Genomic DNA, 16,537 nt, shown 5'->3' with positions numbered 1-16,537 from the left:
ATGTTTGGGCTTTTTCAGCTGGGCAGTGAGATAGTCCGTACCATTAGAATCATTCTCCATATATATATGTATATGTATAGGTGGAGCCAAATTTTCTGGCTCGTGCTTTTGCCTTTTGCTCACTTCTCTTTCCAGGACTGGCTATTTGGCACCAGGATGCTCTTTTTTTTCCGGGACGGGCTGTTCAACGTGATGGTGTTTGAGCGTGAACTGCTGTCTGTGTCTTCTGGGATGGGCTGTACAGGACCATTGTGCATCACTTATTCTGTATATGTATTGTGGATATTTTTATTATTATTACTATTATTTTATCTTCCTTTACTGTCTTATTAAACTGTTCTCTCAACCCACGAGTTTTTTTTGTTTCCCCCCTTTCTGACTCTCTCCCCCATCTCACTTGGGTGGGGAGTGAATGAGCGGCTGCGTGGTCCTTATTGCCAGCTGGGGTTACACCACGACACGAGAGGTGGCGTGAGGACTTCTCAGGATCCTTTTGACTTCAGCTTCTGCAGTTTTGGAGTATACTACATGAATGCATTACCCAAATTCTGTGGTATTTCTTTTTTTGTTAGCGTGAGCATCGCTTTGTCTTATTCTACCTGTATTTGTATGTTCTTCTACTGCCTTACAGGATTTTCTCGGTGGTTTCAGCTGACATAAAAGCCAGCAGTTCCCATTGCCATTGTGCTTTTTTATGCCTGTATGTAGACGATTTCAGTTTCTGTATGATTTGACACCTTTCTGTTTAAAGCTGTTGCAATATAAGGTTGTGCCTTTAACATCTGGGCAATGGGAGTTTTCTGGCCGCAGAATTCCCAGCTTGTCACACCCTTTGAATGCTTTCAGGGTATGGTAGTTTACCCGGGAGAGTGCTCGGGGAGTGTCCGGCCTGGAAAACAGTCTCTTGCCTTCAGTTCCACTGGGACTTGACATCCAAGCTGTAACTGGTTTGAATTCTTTATAGAACGGCTTCACTTGTAATCCGTACCTCATCAATATTTGGAGGGAGTTTTGATATTTTGGCTCGTTGCTCACAAAACAGCTCTAATTGTAAATAAATTCAAACTATGCTGTCGTTAACCGAAATACTGAGTTTTAGAAAATACTGTTGAAAGAGTGTGTTATCTGAGACATTGAACTTGTTGGGTAAAGCTCATTTACTGAATTATCTGTTATTTATTCACTGCATATTAAGATTTTATGCAGTGAAAGAATATGTTTTTTGTTCGACGCAGTTTTGAATTTAAAAAGTACCACTTAAGCTGTCACGAAAATACCGTTTGGTGACTTGAGTTGTGTTTCTCACCGGTTATAGAATCCGCTGTGTAAAGCAGGTGAAAAGAGAAAATAATCTAATACTTGTGTTTTAACTTTCAGCTTTGTGTTATTCTTGGAAAGTTTCGCACCACTTGTGAATTCCTTGAACCTTGGCATTGCGAGCCCGCTTGTGCTGGGCCCTCCTCCTTTACAGCTTGCGCAAATTAAGACCCACTTGGCTCTTCAGCAGTTAACCTCGGCTGCCGCCGCCGGCCCTGCGCCTCCCCATGCCTGGGTAAATCAGGCATTGCTGAAAAGCATCATGTTTGGCCCCAGAGGAGCTTCACCTCAGCGGCCGAGAGAGCCGAACCCGTGCGGTGTGACGCCTCCGGGATCCTTCCCCGCAGGAGATGCCGCCGATCTCCAGCGCAAACCCGCGCCCAGAGCGCCACAAAGGGCCCCGCGGGGACTTTCGGGACAGGAATCGTTCCAGTCGACGCTTTCCCACAGGATAAAGGTTCTGGTGACTCTGCACAGACCCGACCCGAGGCAGGTAAAGGAGAAGCCGAACCTGCACCAGGAGCAGAAGGCAGAACCTCGCTCGGCTCGCTGGGACGGGGGCCCGCGCGCGGCGGGGGCAGCCGGGCCCAAACCGCCCGGCCCGGCACGGGGCGCGGAGCAGAGCTCAAACGCCCAGAACCGCTACACGCCAGAAAGCGCGTCCAGTATTTTAGCGAGTTTTGGGCTGTCTAACGAAGATCTGGAGGAGCTCAGCCGCTATCCAGACGACCAGTTAACGCCCGAGAACATGCCGCTCATCTTGAGAGAAATACGGATCCGTAAGATGGGTCATTCTGCGTCTGGTGCACGTCCCCGGAGCCGAGGGGAAGAAACGGTTGGTAGTACAAGTGGCGCGGCCATCAAGAGTAAAGTGATTGATTATGGGCACGCGAGTAAATATGGTTACACCGAAGATCCTCTGGAAGTGCGCGCGTATAACCCCGAAGAGCCGACAGAAGATCCTCTTGAAGCGTCCATCTATAATCCCGAAGCGCTGAGCAGGGAGAACAGGGAAGACTTCCAGCGGGAGCAGAACATGCCAGTGGTGGTCCCGCCGCCCAGTGTGCCGTGCAACCCCATGTTTCCAGTCGAAGATTTAATCAAACCGGCCGTGTTCCAGAACGGGTCATCAAACCCCGGCTCCTTTTTTCCAGCTGTGCCTGCCAGAAAGGTCCCCCCGCTGTGCCCATCGCCCGTGGGGCTCCCCGTGGTGAAGCCGGTCGCCCAGCCGGCCATGCCGGCCATGCCGCCCGTGCTGCCGCCCATCCTGCCGCCCATCCTGCCGCCCCTGGCGCAGCCCATCCTGCCGCCCGTCATGCCGCCCCTGGTCCAGCAATCCGTCACCCAGCACATCATCTCCCCGCTGCCCCAGCCGCCCTTCTCGGCCGTTCTCATCACCACTGTGAGCCAGCATGAGCAGATCCCGCATGAACGGATCCCGCATGAGCCGGGGCCGAGCCAGCCCGGCGCCCAGAGCGGCCTGGCGCCCGGCCCCAAGCCCTTCCAGCCGGAGCCCGAGGGGCCCATCCGCTCTCCGTTCGGGATCGTGAAGGCGTCCTGGCTCCCCGCCTTCCTGCAGCACGGCGCCCACAAGACCAAGCGCTGGCCCACGTCCACCATGATGAACGACTACTACGCCACGTCACCGCGAGCGTTTCCGCACATGTGTTCTCTGTGTAGCATTGAGTGCACTCACATGGAGGTAAGTGTCTTTCCGAGATTATTGCATAAACTTGTACTCGGCATCTCACCCGCTGCTCTGTTTGATCAACTAACTCTTTTCTTTACTGTGCGCTAAATGAATTGTGATGCTGCTCGCCAGTTTGGGGCTTACGCGCAAATTCCAAAGTGCCAGAAACAGCGCTAGTGAATTATTGTAACTGCTGCACAGTGTGTCCTGTTCCAAATTGCTTTTCAAAGTTTGATTTCTTTTTCTTTTTTATATTAAAAATTATTTCCGTCTTCTGCAATGGGTTTCAAATGACAAAACAAACCCTTTGTCAGTGGAGTAAAATCCTGACGCCATCCGGGTGACTGAAATGTGTGCACAAATGGGCTGCGGAACCTCGGCAGGACAGAGGAGATGCTCGTGTGTTCAGCCCTCCTGCAAAGTCTGCGATAAAACAAAGCAGCCTATTGATCCGCAAAAATTTCATCTTCCAAATGTGGTTTTTGTGCCATTGCTTGTTCCAGAGACCGAAGACTAGAGCTGAGGACACACAAAATACTTCCATTCATCTGCCCGAGCTTTCCGCGCTGGAGCAAATAACAGTTCCAGCTCTTGAAGGAAGAGAAGGAAGGACCTGGTGAATACTGGGAGAGAGAAAACCGTTCTGAAAGCTGTGGATTTGTCTTGAAAGACGTAGGCTTGATGTGTCAAAAATACAGGAGAAAGGAATTTAAAAAAATTGCATAATTGATGCATAATTTCCTGTGTTTAAAAGAGTCTTCAGCGATGGTGTGGAGAGCCCATGGGGAGTGTTTGCTGCAATTTGGGAAATGAATGCAAGATCGCCAGCCCCTGTTTGTGCCGTGTGGGGCAAAGCTGGATGAGTAGTGCAGATGGGGACAGCTGCACTGGGGGCTGCAGGGGAAAAATACATTGTCAAGTGCTTGTACGCTGGAAGGGGTGCAGCTGCTTGGCCAGACTTGAAAACTTAAAGGGAAGTTTGATTGAAAATAAAAATGTGTAAAATCGAACAGGGCAACCAATTCAGGTTTGTGTTAATAAATGGACAAAGCAGATTGGAAAAGTGTAATCCATCGAAATCTGAATTATTCAGTAGCTTGCTTACTGGTACTTCCTAAAAGTAAGTGAATGTTTTTGCTGACAATTATCGACAAATTGGCGGTGAATTTTTTTTTTCCGAAGAGATGTGCTGGTTTTGCTGGGGTTGAGTTAATTTGCTTCACAGTTGTTAGAATGTTTGTAGTAGCTGGCGCGGTGTTTTGGTTTGGGTTTTGCTGGCTTTTCCAGCTCTGCCTTTTGCCTTTGCTCCCTTTGCTTCCCGGGATCGGCTGTTCGGGACCAGGATGCTCTTTTCCCTGGGACCAGCTGTTCAGGGCAATTGTGTTTGAGGTGTCTGCTCTTCTGGGCTTGGCTGGGAGCAATTGTACTGTGCATCACTTTTTATATATATATAATTATTATTTTTCTCTTCTTTAGCAGTCCTGTTAAACTGTTCTTACCTCAACCCACAAGTCTCTCCCTTCCCTTTCTATTCTCTTCCCCATCCCACCAGCTGAGGGAATGAGCGAGTGGCTGTGTGGTCCTAGTTGCTGGTTGGGGTTAAATCACAACAAGAGACTCAAGGTTACAAGTTCTCGTCCTGATGGCACTCTGGTGTAGCACGTGTTCTCCAGACATTGCACAGCCCTTTCTCCCTGTCATGGCAGCTTCTACCTCTGGCTTATATTATCTTGATTCCGTATAGTATTTTTTTCTTTGTGTTACACCTGCTGCTGCGTAGGCAGTTCAGAGTGTGTTGAGATCTCATGGGACAAGGCGTGTTTAGACACTGGTGTTGAACAATAACTGCAAGAGTTACACTTTTTTTCTTACTGGAAAAAAACCCCAATTGTTCAAGAAGTATCAGCCTTGTGTATTTATGAATTCTAAAGAACAAAGGATTCCTCTTGCTTTCAGTTTTACAGTTTGTTTTACAAATACAGGTGTGTTTGCCTCAGCTGCATGGTTCAAGATGACCTAGACATGCAGGTTTTTTGGTTTTAGAGGAAGCACGTGAAGCGGCACCTTGAAACTGAGAGATGAGCGATGGGGAACCGGAGCTTACGGTCCCGCCAGGGACGACTCGCACGAGGAGGTGGTTGTTTCACACGCAACCTAGATGCTGTTTGCCACGATGCTGTGAAATCTTAGTTGAAAAATAACAAAGGAATGGCAGGATTTCATAGAATCGCAGCCGGGTTTGGGTCGAAGGGACCGTCCCACCCTTGCTCAGAGGGATGTTCCTCCCTGGCGTCCCCTCTGCTGCCGGGTGACTCCTGCTCTGCACCTCTGATGAACTGCATCTTAGCTCCAAATAACTGCACACAGCGATTTCTGGTGTGTCCCACTGGGTCGTAACAAGCAGTTTAGGAATTCCCTGTTATAACCAGGTATCTTTGTGGGAAATTGGGGACAAAACAGGCAAGCAAAGTGGATAACGTGGAATAAGAACGGATGGAGATGACGGAAGATGCCAATTGAGGAAAACCTTCCCTTTATCCAATGCTTGAAGAGGTTGGGTACCTGAAAAACAAAGCTTCAGTGACGTTAAACTGATGGATTTCAGGTTCAGATTATTCACAGTGACGAACCATCTTTTTGTAGATTCTTTTAATGCAGTCTTGCATGGACCCGTCTAGAATTCATTTTCTGGCTGAGGTTGGAGCAGAAGCCGCACGACCTATCGGGAGAGAATTCAAGTGTGTTACCGGCTGTTAGTCCATTGAAACAACAGGGTTAGGGCTGGTTGTGAGACCTGGCTCCTGCTCCTGGACACTTGCTCTGCGGTGACCGATAGCAGCCAAAATTTTGGATTTCCGTCATCCGAACCGTGTCCCCCTTGTTCCTTCAGCTCCGCTGGTTTGGGTTTGTTTTTTCTTTTTTTTGCTAATACACTGCTTGGAAGCCAGAAGTTACAGTATCTTCCATCTACGTGGCACAGCTGTGGTTCATCTCACCATGAAAAATGGATTTTTTTTTTTTAAGCTTTACAACTTTTTTGTGAGGCATATGGATAATCAGAGCAGCAGGGCTGAAGGTGCTCACGCAACTTTGGAAAAACTCTGTGTAGCATTTCTCTTCCTCCCCAAACTGCTCCTGGATCTTTAGCGATAAGTGGGGGAGTCTCCGTTATTTGACGATGTTTCCAGCCGCCTCCGCTGGGCTTTGCTGAGATATTTGTTCAGAGGCGAATGGGGTGAAATTCTGCATTTTGGATCCAGACTCGGTTCTTCAGCAGGTATCTGCTCTGACAGGCTGGTTAGCTGCCTAAAATATTGCAGGTTTGTGATAAATGATGATTAATTGCCATGGACTTGAAAGCTAATTGTTATCAGAGCAGCGTCAGGAAAGTGCGAGATTTGTCCTTGTTTTTATCTTGTGTTGGAAGGTTTCTGTAGCCTTGTCAGGGATGGCTGGACACAACGTGTTGCAGAACTTGGTGTATAAGGAAGACGGGCTTTTTGAGCTTCAAAGTATTAATTTGGAGAATTAATTGACGCTGTGACTTGCTGATCTGGAGGGCGTTCTCAAAAATTTGTGCGTTTGTGTCCTGCAAGATTTTTTCAGGGCAGAGTGCCCAGTTCTGCCCTGAGGTAGGTGTGTCGTCTTCTTTCAAATGTATTTACGAAACCTCTAACGTATTGAAACATTTTCTACATATTTCACAGAGCAGCTTCATTTTCAACTTGAAATTGTGGGTATATTGGAATAATAAAGTGTGATTTCTCTCTTTGCACGTCACTTTTGGAACAAAGTAGATTTGCCCTGTTGCCAGCGTGAGGGATCATATTTACCGTGTGTTACAGTTTTTGTTTTCTAGCTTAACTAGAGGTGAATTTGGAGACTGGAGACACTCGACTCTGTCACCTGCTTCTTCAGGACCTTTTTGGTGGGGATCCACAAGGAACAGGCCTCCAGAAGTTAAAAAAGTGTGGCAATTGAGGAGCTGCTGCTGTAAGAAACCAGCTGCAAGTTCTGACCCGTCCCAGGATGTGCTGGAGCGTTTGTGCTGGGAAGGGATCCCGTCCCTTTGGGGTAAAGGATCTGTCTGTGTGGACAGATGGACCGGGAGGGGAATATTCTGCAGAGACTGAGAAGGGCAAGGAAGGAATCGAAGAGGAGGGACGTGCAGCGATGGAGACGCCTGGAATTCCGTGAAACACAAGAGGGCACTGGTGTGGGGAAGACGTGAAGACGAGGAGCCTGTTGTGTTTGTTAGGGAGGAGAAAATCTCTTTACAGACCTGCTGTTCTCCTTAATGCTCATCAGACCGGCGGCTGGAGACGCTTGGAAGCAAAATACCCTCGGTCCTCGCAGCCCCCGCGTGTGCTTCTCTATCCGGGACTGTGCGGGTGGATATTTGAAGCCCGATTTTCTTTCATTTCCACACACCAATTTGCTTTAGCCCTTGAGTAACAGTTTTCCTGAACTTGAAGACTCTAGAAAAATAGAATAATTGAGAATGGGATTGCTCAGTAAGGGATTATTATTAGGAAGAGAAGTGTCTGATGGTGCGTTGTGGCTCTTTCCCTGTGTTCGCTGTGCCCGTGGTTTCTCACCCTTCCCTCTGCGCTTTGCTTCAGCCGCAGACACTGACGCAAAGGGGATGCCAAGGAATATTTTTCTGTCTTTACTTGAACAGCTAGAATGCTTTTGTGAACACAGCCAGTAAAATCTCCCGGTGTCTTCGTTTTCTGGTTACGCAGTGTATCTGTTCCTTTGGGGAATCATGAGCCTTGTGCTCCCAGTGTGTTTGAATGTCTTTAAACCCCCCGGTGTTTCTGTGTTCACAAGCAGTTTGGGCAGGTCTGGTGCAGCAGCACATTTGCCGTCGCTGGGCTGGTGGGTCAGTGCAGGAGCAGCTGTTTGCACCACGGTCTGTGCTGCCAAAACGCACAGAAGGACCTGGGCTGGTCACGGTTTTCCAGCTCAGAGCTCTGAGGATCCATCACCAGCTTTTCTGTGCACTGATGCGTTCAACATTTTTGTCAATAGGCAGGAGAGTTTGATTCTGCCAGTGACACATTTTATAAGCTTTTCTGTTAGAAACCAGCACGCGCTTAGAAAAAAATCGTGTAATTTCACAACCCCAATTATTTTACAAAACCTCGTGTATCAGTTGTGTTATTGACGCCTTTTTACCTATTTTAAAGTGTTAAAGCAGCTGGAAGTTGTTTTTCAGGCTGCTGAGCACTGCTGGTTGCTGAGGTGCCGCCCGACGGCGCCGGAGCTGCGGCTGCTCCGCCAGCAGCGCAGCGCTGAGCAGGCTCCGCTCTGCTGCTGCGCGCTGCTTCTGTGTTCAGAGTTAAACCCCTGCTGGAGTCATTGCCAAGATTAAGGGTTTGCGTTTTACTTCTGCATTTGTCTCATGCTTAACCTGCCAGTTATTCCCAAGTAAAACTCTTGTTAAGGTTTTATTTTTAATATAAAAAAATAAGGGTGTGTATGAAGAATTTCCTCAGACTTTCTGACTGACTTGTAGCTGGAACATTATTAGGGGTGAATGTTCTTGAGCTGAAGGCATGAGAAGTGATGCCTTTGGAGAAATGATATTTGACTTACAGATCCCATGTTGTGTTGGGTTCTCCGATTTATTCAGTTTGATTTACCGTGTGTGTTCATCAGACTGACAGTCTGGGCAGACCGCAAGTAGTTTGTTGTCTTCTATTACAGACGGATTCATTTAATACGATGCATTTTGTTCGAGTTCCACTTAGATGCTTTTCTGTTCTTTAACAGCTTTTGATAATCAATAAATATTTTAGTCTTTTGCATAAAGAGTAATAATCCTAAGTGAGAAATTTGATGTTGATGTAAGATTTTTTGTGAGGTAAAATTTGAGGGAAGGTAAAATCACAGAATCACAGAATGTTAGGGATTGGAAGGGACCTCGAAAGATCATCTAGTCCAATCCCCCTGCCAGGGCAGGAACACCCAGATGAGGTTACACAGGAAGGCGTCCAGGCGGGTTGGAATGTCTGCAGAGAAGGAGAATCCACAACCTCCCTGGGCAGCCTGTTCCATTGTCCGTCACCCTCACTGAGAAGAAGTTTCTTCTCAAATTTAAGTGGAACCTCTTGTGTTCCAGCTTGAACCCATTACCCCTTGCCTTACTGTTGGTTGTCACCGAGAAGAGCCTGGCTCCATCCTCGTGACACCCACCCTTTACATATTTATAAACATTGATGAGGTCACCCCTCAGTCTCCTCTTCTCCAAGCTAAAGAGCCCCAGCTCCTCAGCCTTTCCTCACACGGGAGATGCTCCACTCCCTTCAGCATCTTTGTGGCTGCGCTGGACTCTCTCCAGCAGTTCCCTGTCCTTCTGGAACTGAGGGGCCCAGAACTGGACACAATATTCCAGATGAGGTCTCACCAGGGCAGAGTAGAGGGGAAGGAGAACCTCTCTCGGCCTACTGACCACCCCCCTTCTAATACACCCCAGGATGCCATTGGCCTTCCTGGCCACAAGGGCCCAGTGCTGGCTCATGGTCACCCTGCTGTCCACCAGGACCCCCAGGTCCCTTTCCCCTACACTGCTCTCTAATAGGTCATTCCCCAACCTACACTGGAACCTGGGGTTGTTCCTACCCAGATGCAAGACTCTACATTTTCCCTTGTTATATTTCATTAAGTTTTTCCCCGCCCAACTCTCCAGCCTGTCCAGATCGCGCTGGATGGCAGCACAGCCCTCTGGCGTGTCAGCCACTCCTCCCAGCTTGGTGTCATCAGCAAACTTGCTGATAGTACACTCAATTCCCTCATCCAAGTCATTGATGAATATATTGAATAGTATTGGTCCCAGAACTCACCCTTGAGGCACTCCACTAGATACAGGCCTCCAACCAGACTCCGCCCCATTGACCACGACTAAAATACGGCAAGACGTAGCTAGGAAGTGTGAAATGCTGCCATTTGACGCACTGATGAAGCTTCTCTGGGTGTTTTTGTGCCCCCAGGACTGGATTCTGCACCAGAACTCCACCTCTCACATCGAAAGCTGCCGCCAGTTACGCCAACAGTAAGGAATTGGTTTCCAGGTCCTGGGTGTTGAGGGTGTTGTGTGCAAAGGCACTCGCTGCGTTTCCCCGCGCGGGTCGGGGGCGTCTGACTGTGAACGGGCTTTGGGTGGGGAGGGGGAAGGCCGAACTCGGTGCTTCGGGAGCCCAGAGCGGGGCCGTGTGTCTGGAAACGCTGCAGCGTGTGGGCAGAGCTGGGGCTTCAGCGGCAGCTGGAGCTTTGTCACTGACGGGGATGTTTTTACCCCTGCCCAGGTACCCCGACTGGAACCCCGAGTCGTATTCCTCCAAGAGGTAACTGCTTGTTGCTTGGGGGCTGTTTTTGACTTGTTGCTCTCCTAAACGTGGTGATTAATGCCGTTAATTTTCCCGTTCTGCTCCCTGGCAAGCTCCATTAGTGGTGTCGTATTTTCATTATCAAATGGTGTGGGTGCTTTTGTGGTTTTTGTCCTAAATTAATTGTATACTATAAGTGTCCTAGTATTGAAAACTGTGTGCCAAGGGGGAGAGTGGAGTCTGTAGAAAAGGCTGAAGATGGATCTTGTTCCCCCTTGAACCTTCTGGCTGTGCCTGGGTTTGTTGTGAGTTATTGAACTGAGGCAGCGGTGATGGAGGAGACTGAGACCAGTGTTAGATCCCTGATTAAACCGGGGAACGGCTTTTGTTCAAAAAATCTGTTTCAGTATTCTCGGGTTAATTATTATTTTCTGCCTTGTCCAAACTCATTCTGTGCGTTTATTCCACTAGAAATGCCGGTGACAGGAAGGAGAACCAGACCCCGAAGCGCTGTTCCACCTCCGCCAGCCGCAGCCCCAGCCCCCGGCGCTCGCGGGGCTCCGGCTCCAGCTCCGCTCGGCGCCGCTCGCGCTCCAGGTCCAGGAGCCCCGGCCGGTACTGGCCGACGCGGCCGAGATGCCGGAGCCCGCGGCCGATGCGGCGGCCGAGCCCCAGGCACAGGTCCCGCTCACCGCAGCGATCCAGGAACCCGCTGAGAACCAGCCCCCGGCCTCGCAGGTCGGCCAGTAACGACTGGGCAGCCAGGAGATCCAGCGGCTCGCAAGGTAAAAGGGCCGGATGCGCCGCCAAAATGGAGCTTACTTCCATTGCAGGAAAACAGTGTTGGTTTCAAGAGGTTTATCGATCAGGGGTCACCCAGGCACTTTTCTTTCTGTTTTTGAGAAGAGCTTTTTGCTGTTGCTTGGTGAGAAGCTTAGAAGAGAATGGGTGTTCTAAAAGGTCTGAGGTTTTGCTGACCTGCTGTCACAATTGGTTAATCTCAGCAGTAACTGCTGAACAAGGGTCTGCTCCAAGCGTGCTCGGATTTTAAGCCAGTGAGGATAGTCAGGGATTGAAAAGAACTGAAACGTCGTCTTCAGCATCAAAAACTAGTTCTGCAAAGGCGATAGAGCCGCTGGGAAAGACTATGGGCTCCTCAGGTGCTGCGTTGATGGAGGCGCAATGCACAGGGACGGCATTCGTGTTCTGGAGGAATTCTGTGGAGGCGAGCATGGGACATGAAAGGCTTTCCATGAAACAGCCTTTGTAACAGGGAAGTTCGTTGTACTGTGTTGTGACGGAAGGTCCCTTCCAACTCAGGGCATTCTGTGATTCTACCCACGTTTGTGCAGCACAGTCTGCAAACTCCATGGCTGCAGCAAGGATTCTTTTGTCATATAAATAAACCAGTGTTCTAGGTCTCTCTCCAGGGCCATTAAGCCAGGGGCAGGACACGTGGGAGTGGTTCAAAGCTATGTCAGGCATGTTCAGACTTGACAAAAGGAAATATTTCTTTACTGTGTGGGCCATCAAACACTGGAACAGGCTTTCTAAGGAGGTGGTTGGGGCCCCAAACCTGTCAGTGTTTAAGAGGCATTTGGACAATGTCCTTAATAACGTTCTTTAACGTTTGGTCAGCCCTGAATTGGTCAGGCAGTTGGACTAGATGATTGCTGGAGGTCCCTTCCAACTGAACTATTCTGTTAGGATTTACAGACCATCTCTGCTGGAATGTGATTAAAGTTCTCTGACTTGAGCGGCTCTTGAGATGGAATGGGGAGTGGGTGGTGACACTGGAACTGTAAAAAACCAAACAGTGATTGATGTATGTACCTTTTTTTCTAAAAACAAACCAACCAACCTCAGTTTGTTTTCCCTTCTGCTCACAGACAGAAAACCTTCTCTGGAGACAGTGGTGAAAACGTTGAGACCCGACTTCGTAGCGGAGATCACGAAACATAAGTCGCTTCAAGCAGCCGGGCAGGGACCTTCGGGCTCAGGAAAACCGCCACGCTCGCACCAGCCAGTGGGGAAGAAGCTGCTGAAAATACGAGTTTCTTCAAAGACTTCGAAGAAAGTTGTGACTCCGATAGCTGGGTCAAGTTCTTCACCTCCTGAAATGGCTGATTTACCCCAAAGCCAAGAAGTGGAAGAGGATGAGGAAGACGCGTCCACAGGAGCCGGCGGAGCTCATCCCGCTGCTGACAACAGGGTGAGCGGCTGCAGGTTTTCTCTGTTTTCCAGAATTTGGTTCGTATCTCATTGCGGGGGGTCACTTGTGGAAAGATAAACTGTTCTGTTTGCTGATTCTGTGCAACAGATAATGCATCTTCATGCAGGGATTTGCTGGCTGCAGGGGAGCGTGGTCATTTACACAGAAGGATTTTTGTGACGGAATGTGAAGCAAAATCTCTCTAGAGCTTTGCAACAGCAGAGAGAAAAGTCTGCTAACTTGAGTCCTGGTTCTATTGGGCATTTGTTTGTATAAACTGTGAGTGATGAGCTCTGTTTGGAGGAGCTCATTGTGTAATTAAAAGTAAAAAATCATAGGACGTCCTGAGCTGGAAGGACCCACATGGATCATGGAGTCCAACTCCTGTCCCTGCACAGGACACCCCTCAGGTCACACCGTGTGGATAGGGAACTGCTGGAGAGAGTCCAGCGCAGCCACAAAGATGATGAAGGGAGCGGAGCATCTCCCGTGTGAGGAAAGGCTGAGGGAGCTGGGGCTCTTTAGCTTGGAGGAGACTGAGGGGTGACCTCATCAATGTTTATAAATATATAAAGGGTGGGTGTCAGGAGGATGGAGCCAGGCTCTTCTCGGTGACAACCAACAGTAAGACAAGGGGTAATGGGTTCAAGCTGGAACACAAGAGGTTCCACTTAAATTTGAGAAGAAACTTCTTCTCAGTGAGGGTGACGGAACACTGGCCCAGGCTGCCCAGGGAGGTTGTGGATTCTCCTTCTCTGGAGACATTCAAAACCCGCCTGGACGCCTTGCTGTGTAACCTCATCTGGGTGTTCCTGCCCTGGCAGGGGGATTGGACTAGATGAGCTTTTGAGGTCCCTTCCAATCCCTAACATTCTGTGATTCTGTGATTCTGTGTGTCTGAGGACATTGTCCAGTCTCTTCTTGAACACTGTCAGGTTGGGGCCGTGACACCTCCCTGGGTGTTCCAGTGTCCAGCACCTCTGGGTGAAGAACCTTTTCCTCATGTCCAACTGACCCTCCCCGGCACATGTTCCTGCCATTCCCTGGGTTCTGTCCCTGTCACAGAGAGAAGAGCTCAGCCCGGCCCCTCCTGCTCCCCTGCTGAAGCTGCAGCCCCATGAGCTCTGCCCTCAGTCTCCTCCAGGCTGAACAAACCCAGGGACTTCAGCCGCTCCTCACACGGCTTCCCCTCCAAACCCTTCACCGACTTTGCAGCCTCCTCTGGACACTCTCCAGTAGATTTATCTCCTTTTCTCCTGTGTCCCCAGCCCTGCACACAGTGGATGCTCCAGGTGAGGCCGCCCAGTGCAGAGCAGAGCGGGAGAATCCCCTCCCTGCCCGGCTGGCCCTGCTGTGCTTGGAAGCACAGAACGGTTCGGGTTCAATCACAGAACGGTTCGGGTTGGAAGGGACCTTTAAAGGTCATCTGGTCCATCCCTGACGCACCCCAGGGTGCTGGATGCACCAGGACACGGGTCCCTGTTGGTGCCAGGGACACTGTTGGGTCATGTTCAACTTGTCATCGACCAAATCCCTCAGATCCCTCTGCACGGAGCTGCTCTGCAGCATATCGTCCACCAGTCTGTATGTACAGCCGGGGCTGCCATGTCCCAGGATCATCTCAGCACACAAAATGGCGGCCCCAGGGGCACCCGGACCACCTCAGGGCTCGGAACGGCGGCCCCAGGGCACCCAGATCACCTCAGGGCTCGGAACGGCGGCCCCAGGGCACCCAGATCACCTCAGGGCTCGGAACGGTGTCACCAGGGCACCCAGATCACCTCAGGGCTCAGAACGGTGTCACCAGGGCACCCAGATCACCTCAGGGCTCGGAACGGCGGCCCCAGGGCACCCAGATCACCTCAGGGCTCGGAACGGCGGCCCCAGGGCACCCAGATCACCTCAGGGCTCGGAATGGTGTCACCAGGGCACCCAGATCACCTCAGGGCTCGGAACGGTGTCACCAGGGCACCCAGATCACCTCAGGGCTCAGAACGGTGTCACCAGGGCACCCAGATCACCTCAGGGCTCGGAACGGCGGCCCCAGGGCACCCAGATCACCTCAGGGCTCGGAACGGCGGCCCCAGGGCACCCAGATCACCTCAGGGCTCGGAACGGTGTCACCAGGGCACCCAGATCACCTCAGGGCTCGGAACGGTGTCACCAGGGGCACCCAGATCACCTCAGGGCTCGGAACGGTGTCACCAGGGGCACCCAGATCAGCTCAGGGCTCGGAACGGTGGCACCAGGGCACCCAGATCAGCTCACGGCTTGGAATGGCAGCCCCAGGGGCACCCGGATCACCTCAGGGCTCGGAACGGTGTCACCAGGGGCACCCGGATCACCTCAGGGCTCGGAACGGTGTCACCAGGGGCACCCGGATCACCTCAGGGCTCGGAACGGTGTCACCAGGGCACCCAGATCACCTCAGGGCTCGGAACGGTGGCACCAGGGGCACCCAGATCACCTCAGGGCTCGGAACGGTGTCACCAGGGCACCCAGGTCACCTCAGGGCTCGGAACGGTGTCACCAGGGCACCCAGATCACCTCAGGGCTCAGAACGGTGTCACCAGGGCACCCAGGTCACCTCAGGGCTCGGAACGGTGTCACCAGGGCACCCAGATCACCTCAGGGCTCAGAACGGTGTCACCAGGGCACCCAGATCACCTCAGGGCTCGGAACGGTGTCACCAGGGGCACCCAGATCACCTCAGGGCTCGGAACGGTGTCACCAGGGCACCCAGATCACCTCAGGGCTCGGAACGGTGTCACCAGGGCACCCAGATCACCTCAGGGCTCGGAACGGTGTCACCAGGGCACCCGGATCACCTCAGGGCTCGGAACGGTGTCACCAGGGCACCCAGATCACCTCAGGGCTCGGAACGGTGTCACCAGGGCACCCAGATCACCTCAGGGCTCGGAACGGTGTCACCAGGGCACCCAGATCACCTCAGGGCTCGGAACGGTGGCACCAGGGGTGGCAGGATCAGCTCCTGACAGGACAGACCTTGTCGCAGATGCAAAATCCGGCACTTGCCCTTGTCGAACTTCACGCGGTTGGTGATTGCCCAGTTCTCCAGTTTGTCCAGATCCCTGTCAGGGCCTCTCAGCCCTCCAGAGTGTTGACAACTCCTCCACGTTTAGTGTCATCAATGAACTTAGTGTTGCCTCAAGTCCTGTGCCCAAGTCATTGATGAAGACATTACTGCTGGCCCTACGATGGATCCTGTGGAAGCCGACATGACCCCATTTACTAGAACCCTTGGAACCTGTCAGCCCGTTGCTCCCCCCTGCCCGTGTGTTCACCCAGCCGGGTGCTGGACATCTTGTCCAGGAGGAGCCTGGGAGAGACACGGCCACAGGCTTTGCTTCAGTCCAAAACCATCACAGTGACAGCAGTGGAACTGTGGAGCATCTCACCCGGCCGGCCCAGACAATCAGGAGCATGTGGATCTGTAGGACTTGATAAAAACAAAAAGGTGAGGATGTGTTACCCAGTAATCCTGTGTCCTGTCTTCTGGGCACTGAAGACTGAGACAGAGTAGCAGAACGACAAAATTACGGCTCTGCACTTGTGTTAAAAAGCAGGAAACTCAAAATACCATGGTGACCTAAGCAGTCTGACTACTCTCAAGTAATTTATATTACTCATCCTTTTTTACTTGACTTGGAAAGTGTTTACTTTTGTTTTGTTTCTACTTTGTAGCTGTTGACTGAGGAATTGCTGAGTTTTGGGACAGTCCTTCAAATCTCCGATTTACCAGACGATGGCTTTACAGATCAAGACATTAAGAACATTTTCCAGCCATTTGGCAAAGTCAGTGACATCCTTGTGCTTCGCTCGAGAAATGAGGTGGGTTTTCCTGCACAAAAAATTGTCAAGAAATGAAAAAGTGTAATATTTGAATGTTCAGCTGAACAGGCTTACTGAAGAGTTTGTCATTAAAGATCACGTACATAATTGTGGGATAGCTGTGAATGTGAATTT

At 50.8% G+C, this 16,537-nt stretch overlaps 1 protein-coding gene across 5 annotated transcripts in view; it reads left to right on the top strand.

Moving 5' to 3' along the window:
* ZNF638 (zinc finger protein 638) overlaps window positions 1-16,537 on the top strand; it is a 63,138-nt gene that overhangs the window by 13,418 nt on the left and 33,183 nt on the right. For all 5 annotated transcript variants that reach the window (XM_065634398.1, XM_065634396.1, XM_065634397.1 and 2 more), the window contains exons 2-7: window positions 1,378-3,019; window positions 10,003-10,064; window positions 10,318-10,356; window positions 10,810-11,123; window positions 12,228-12,550; window positions 16,256-16,402. In XM_065634398.1, coding sequence (XP_065490470.1) covers window positions 1,378-3,019; window positions 10,003-10,064; window positions 10,318-10,356; window positions 10,810-11,123; window positions 12,228-12,550; window positions 16,256-16,402 — 2,527 coding nt within the window. The remainder of the gene's footprint in view (window positions 1-1,377; window positions 3,020-10,002; window positions 10,065-10,317; window positions 10,357-10,809; window positions 11,124-12,227; window positions 12,551-16,255; window positions 16,403-16,537) is intronic.

Source organism: Caloenas nicobarica, chromosome 4 (assembly GCF_036013445.1).
Source record: "Caloenas nicobarica isolate bCalNic1 chromosome 4, bCalNic1.hap1, whole genome shotgun sequence".
NCBI classification, from domain to species: Eukaryota; Metazoa; Chordata; class Aves; order Columbiformes; family Columbidae; genus Caloenas; species Caloenas nicobarica.
The sequence above is the reverse complement of the archived record's forward strand: the minus strand, read 5'-3'. Positions and strand labels throughout refer to the sequence as shown.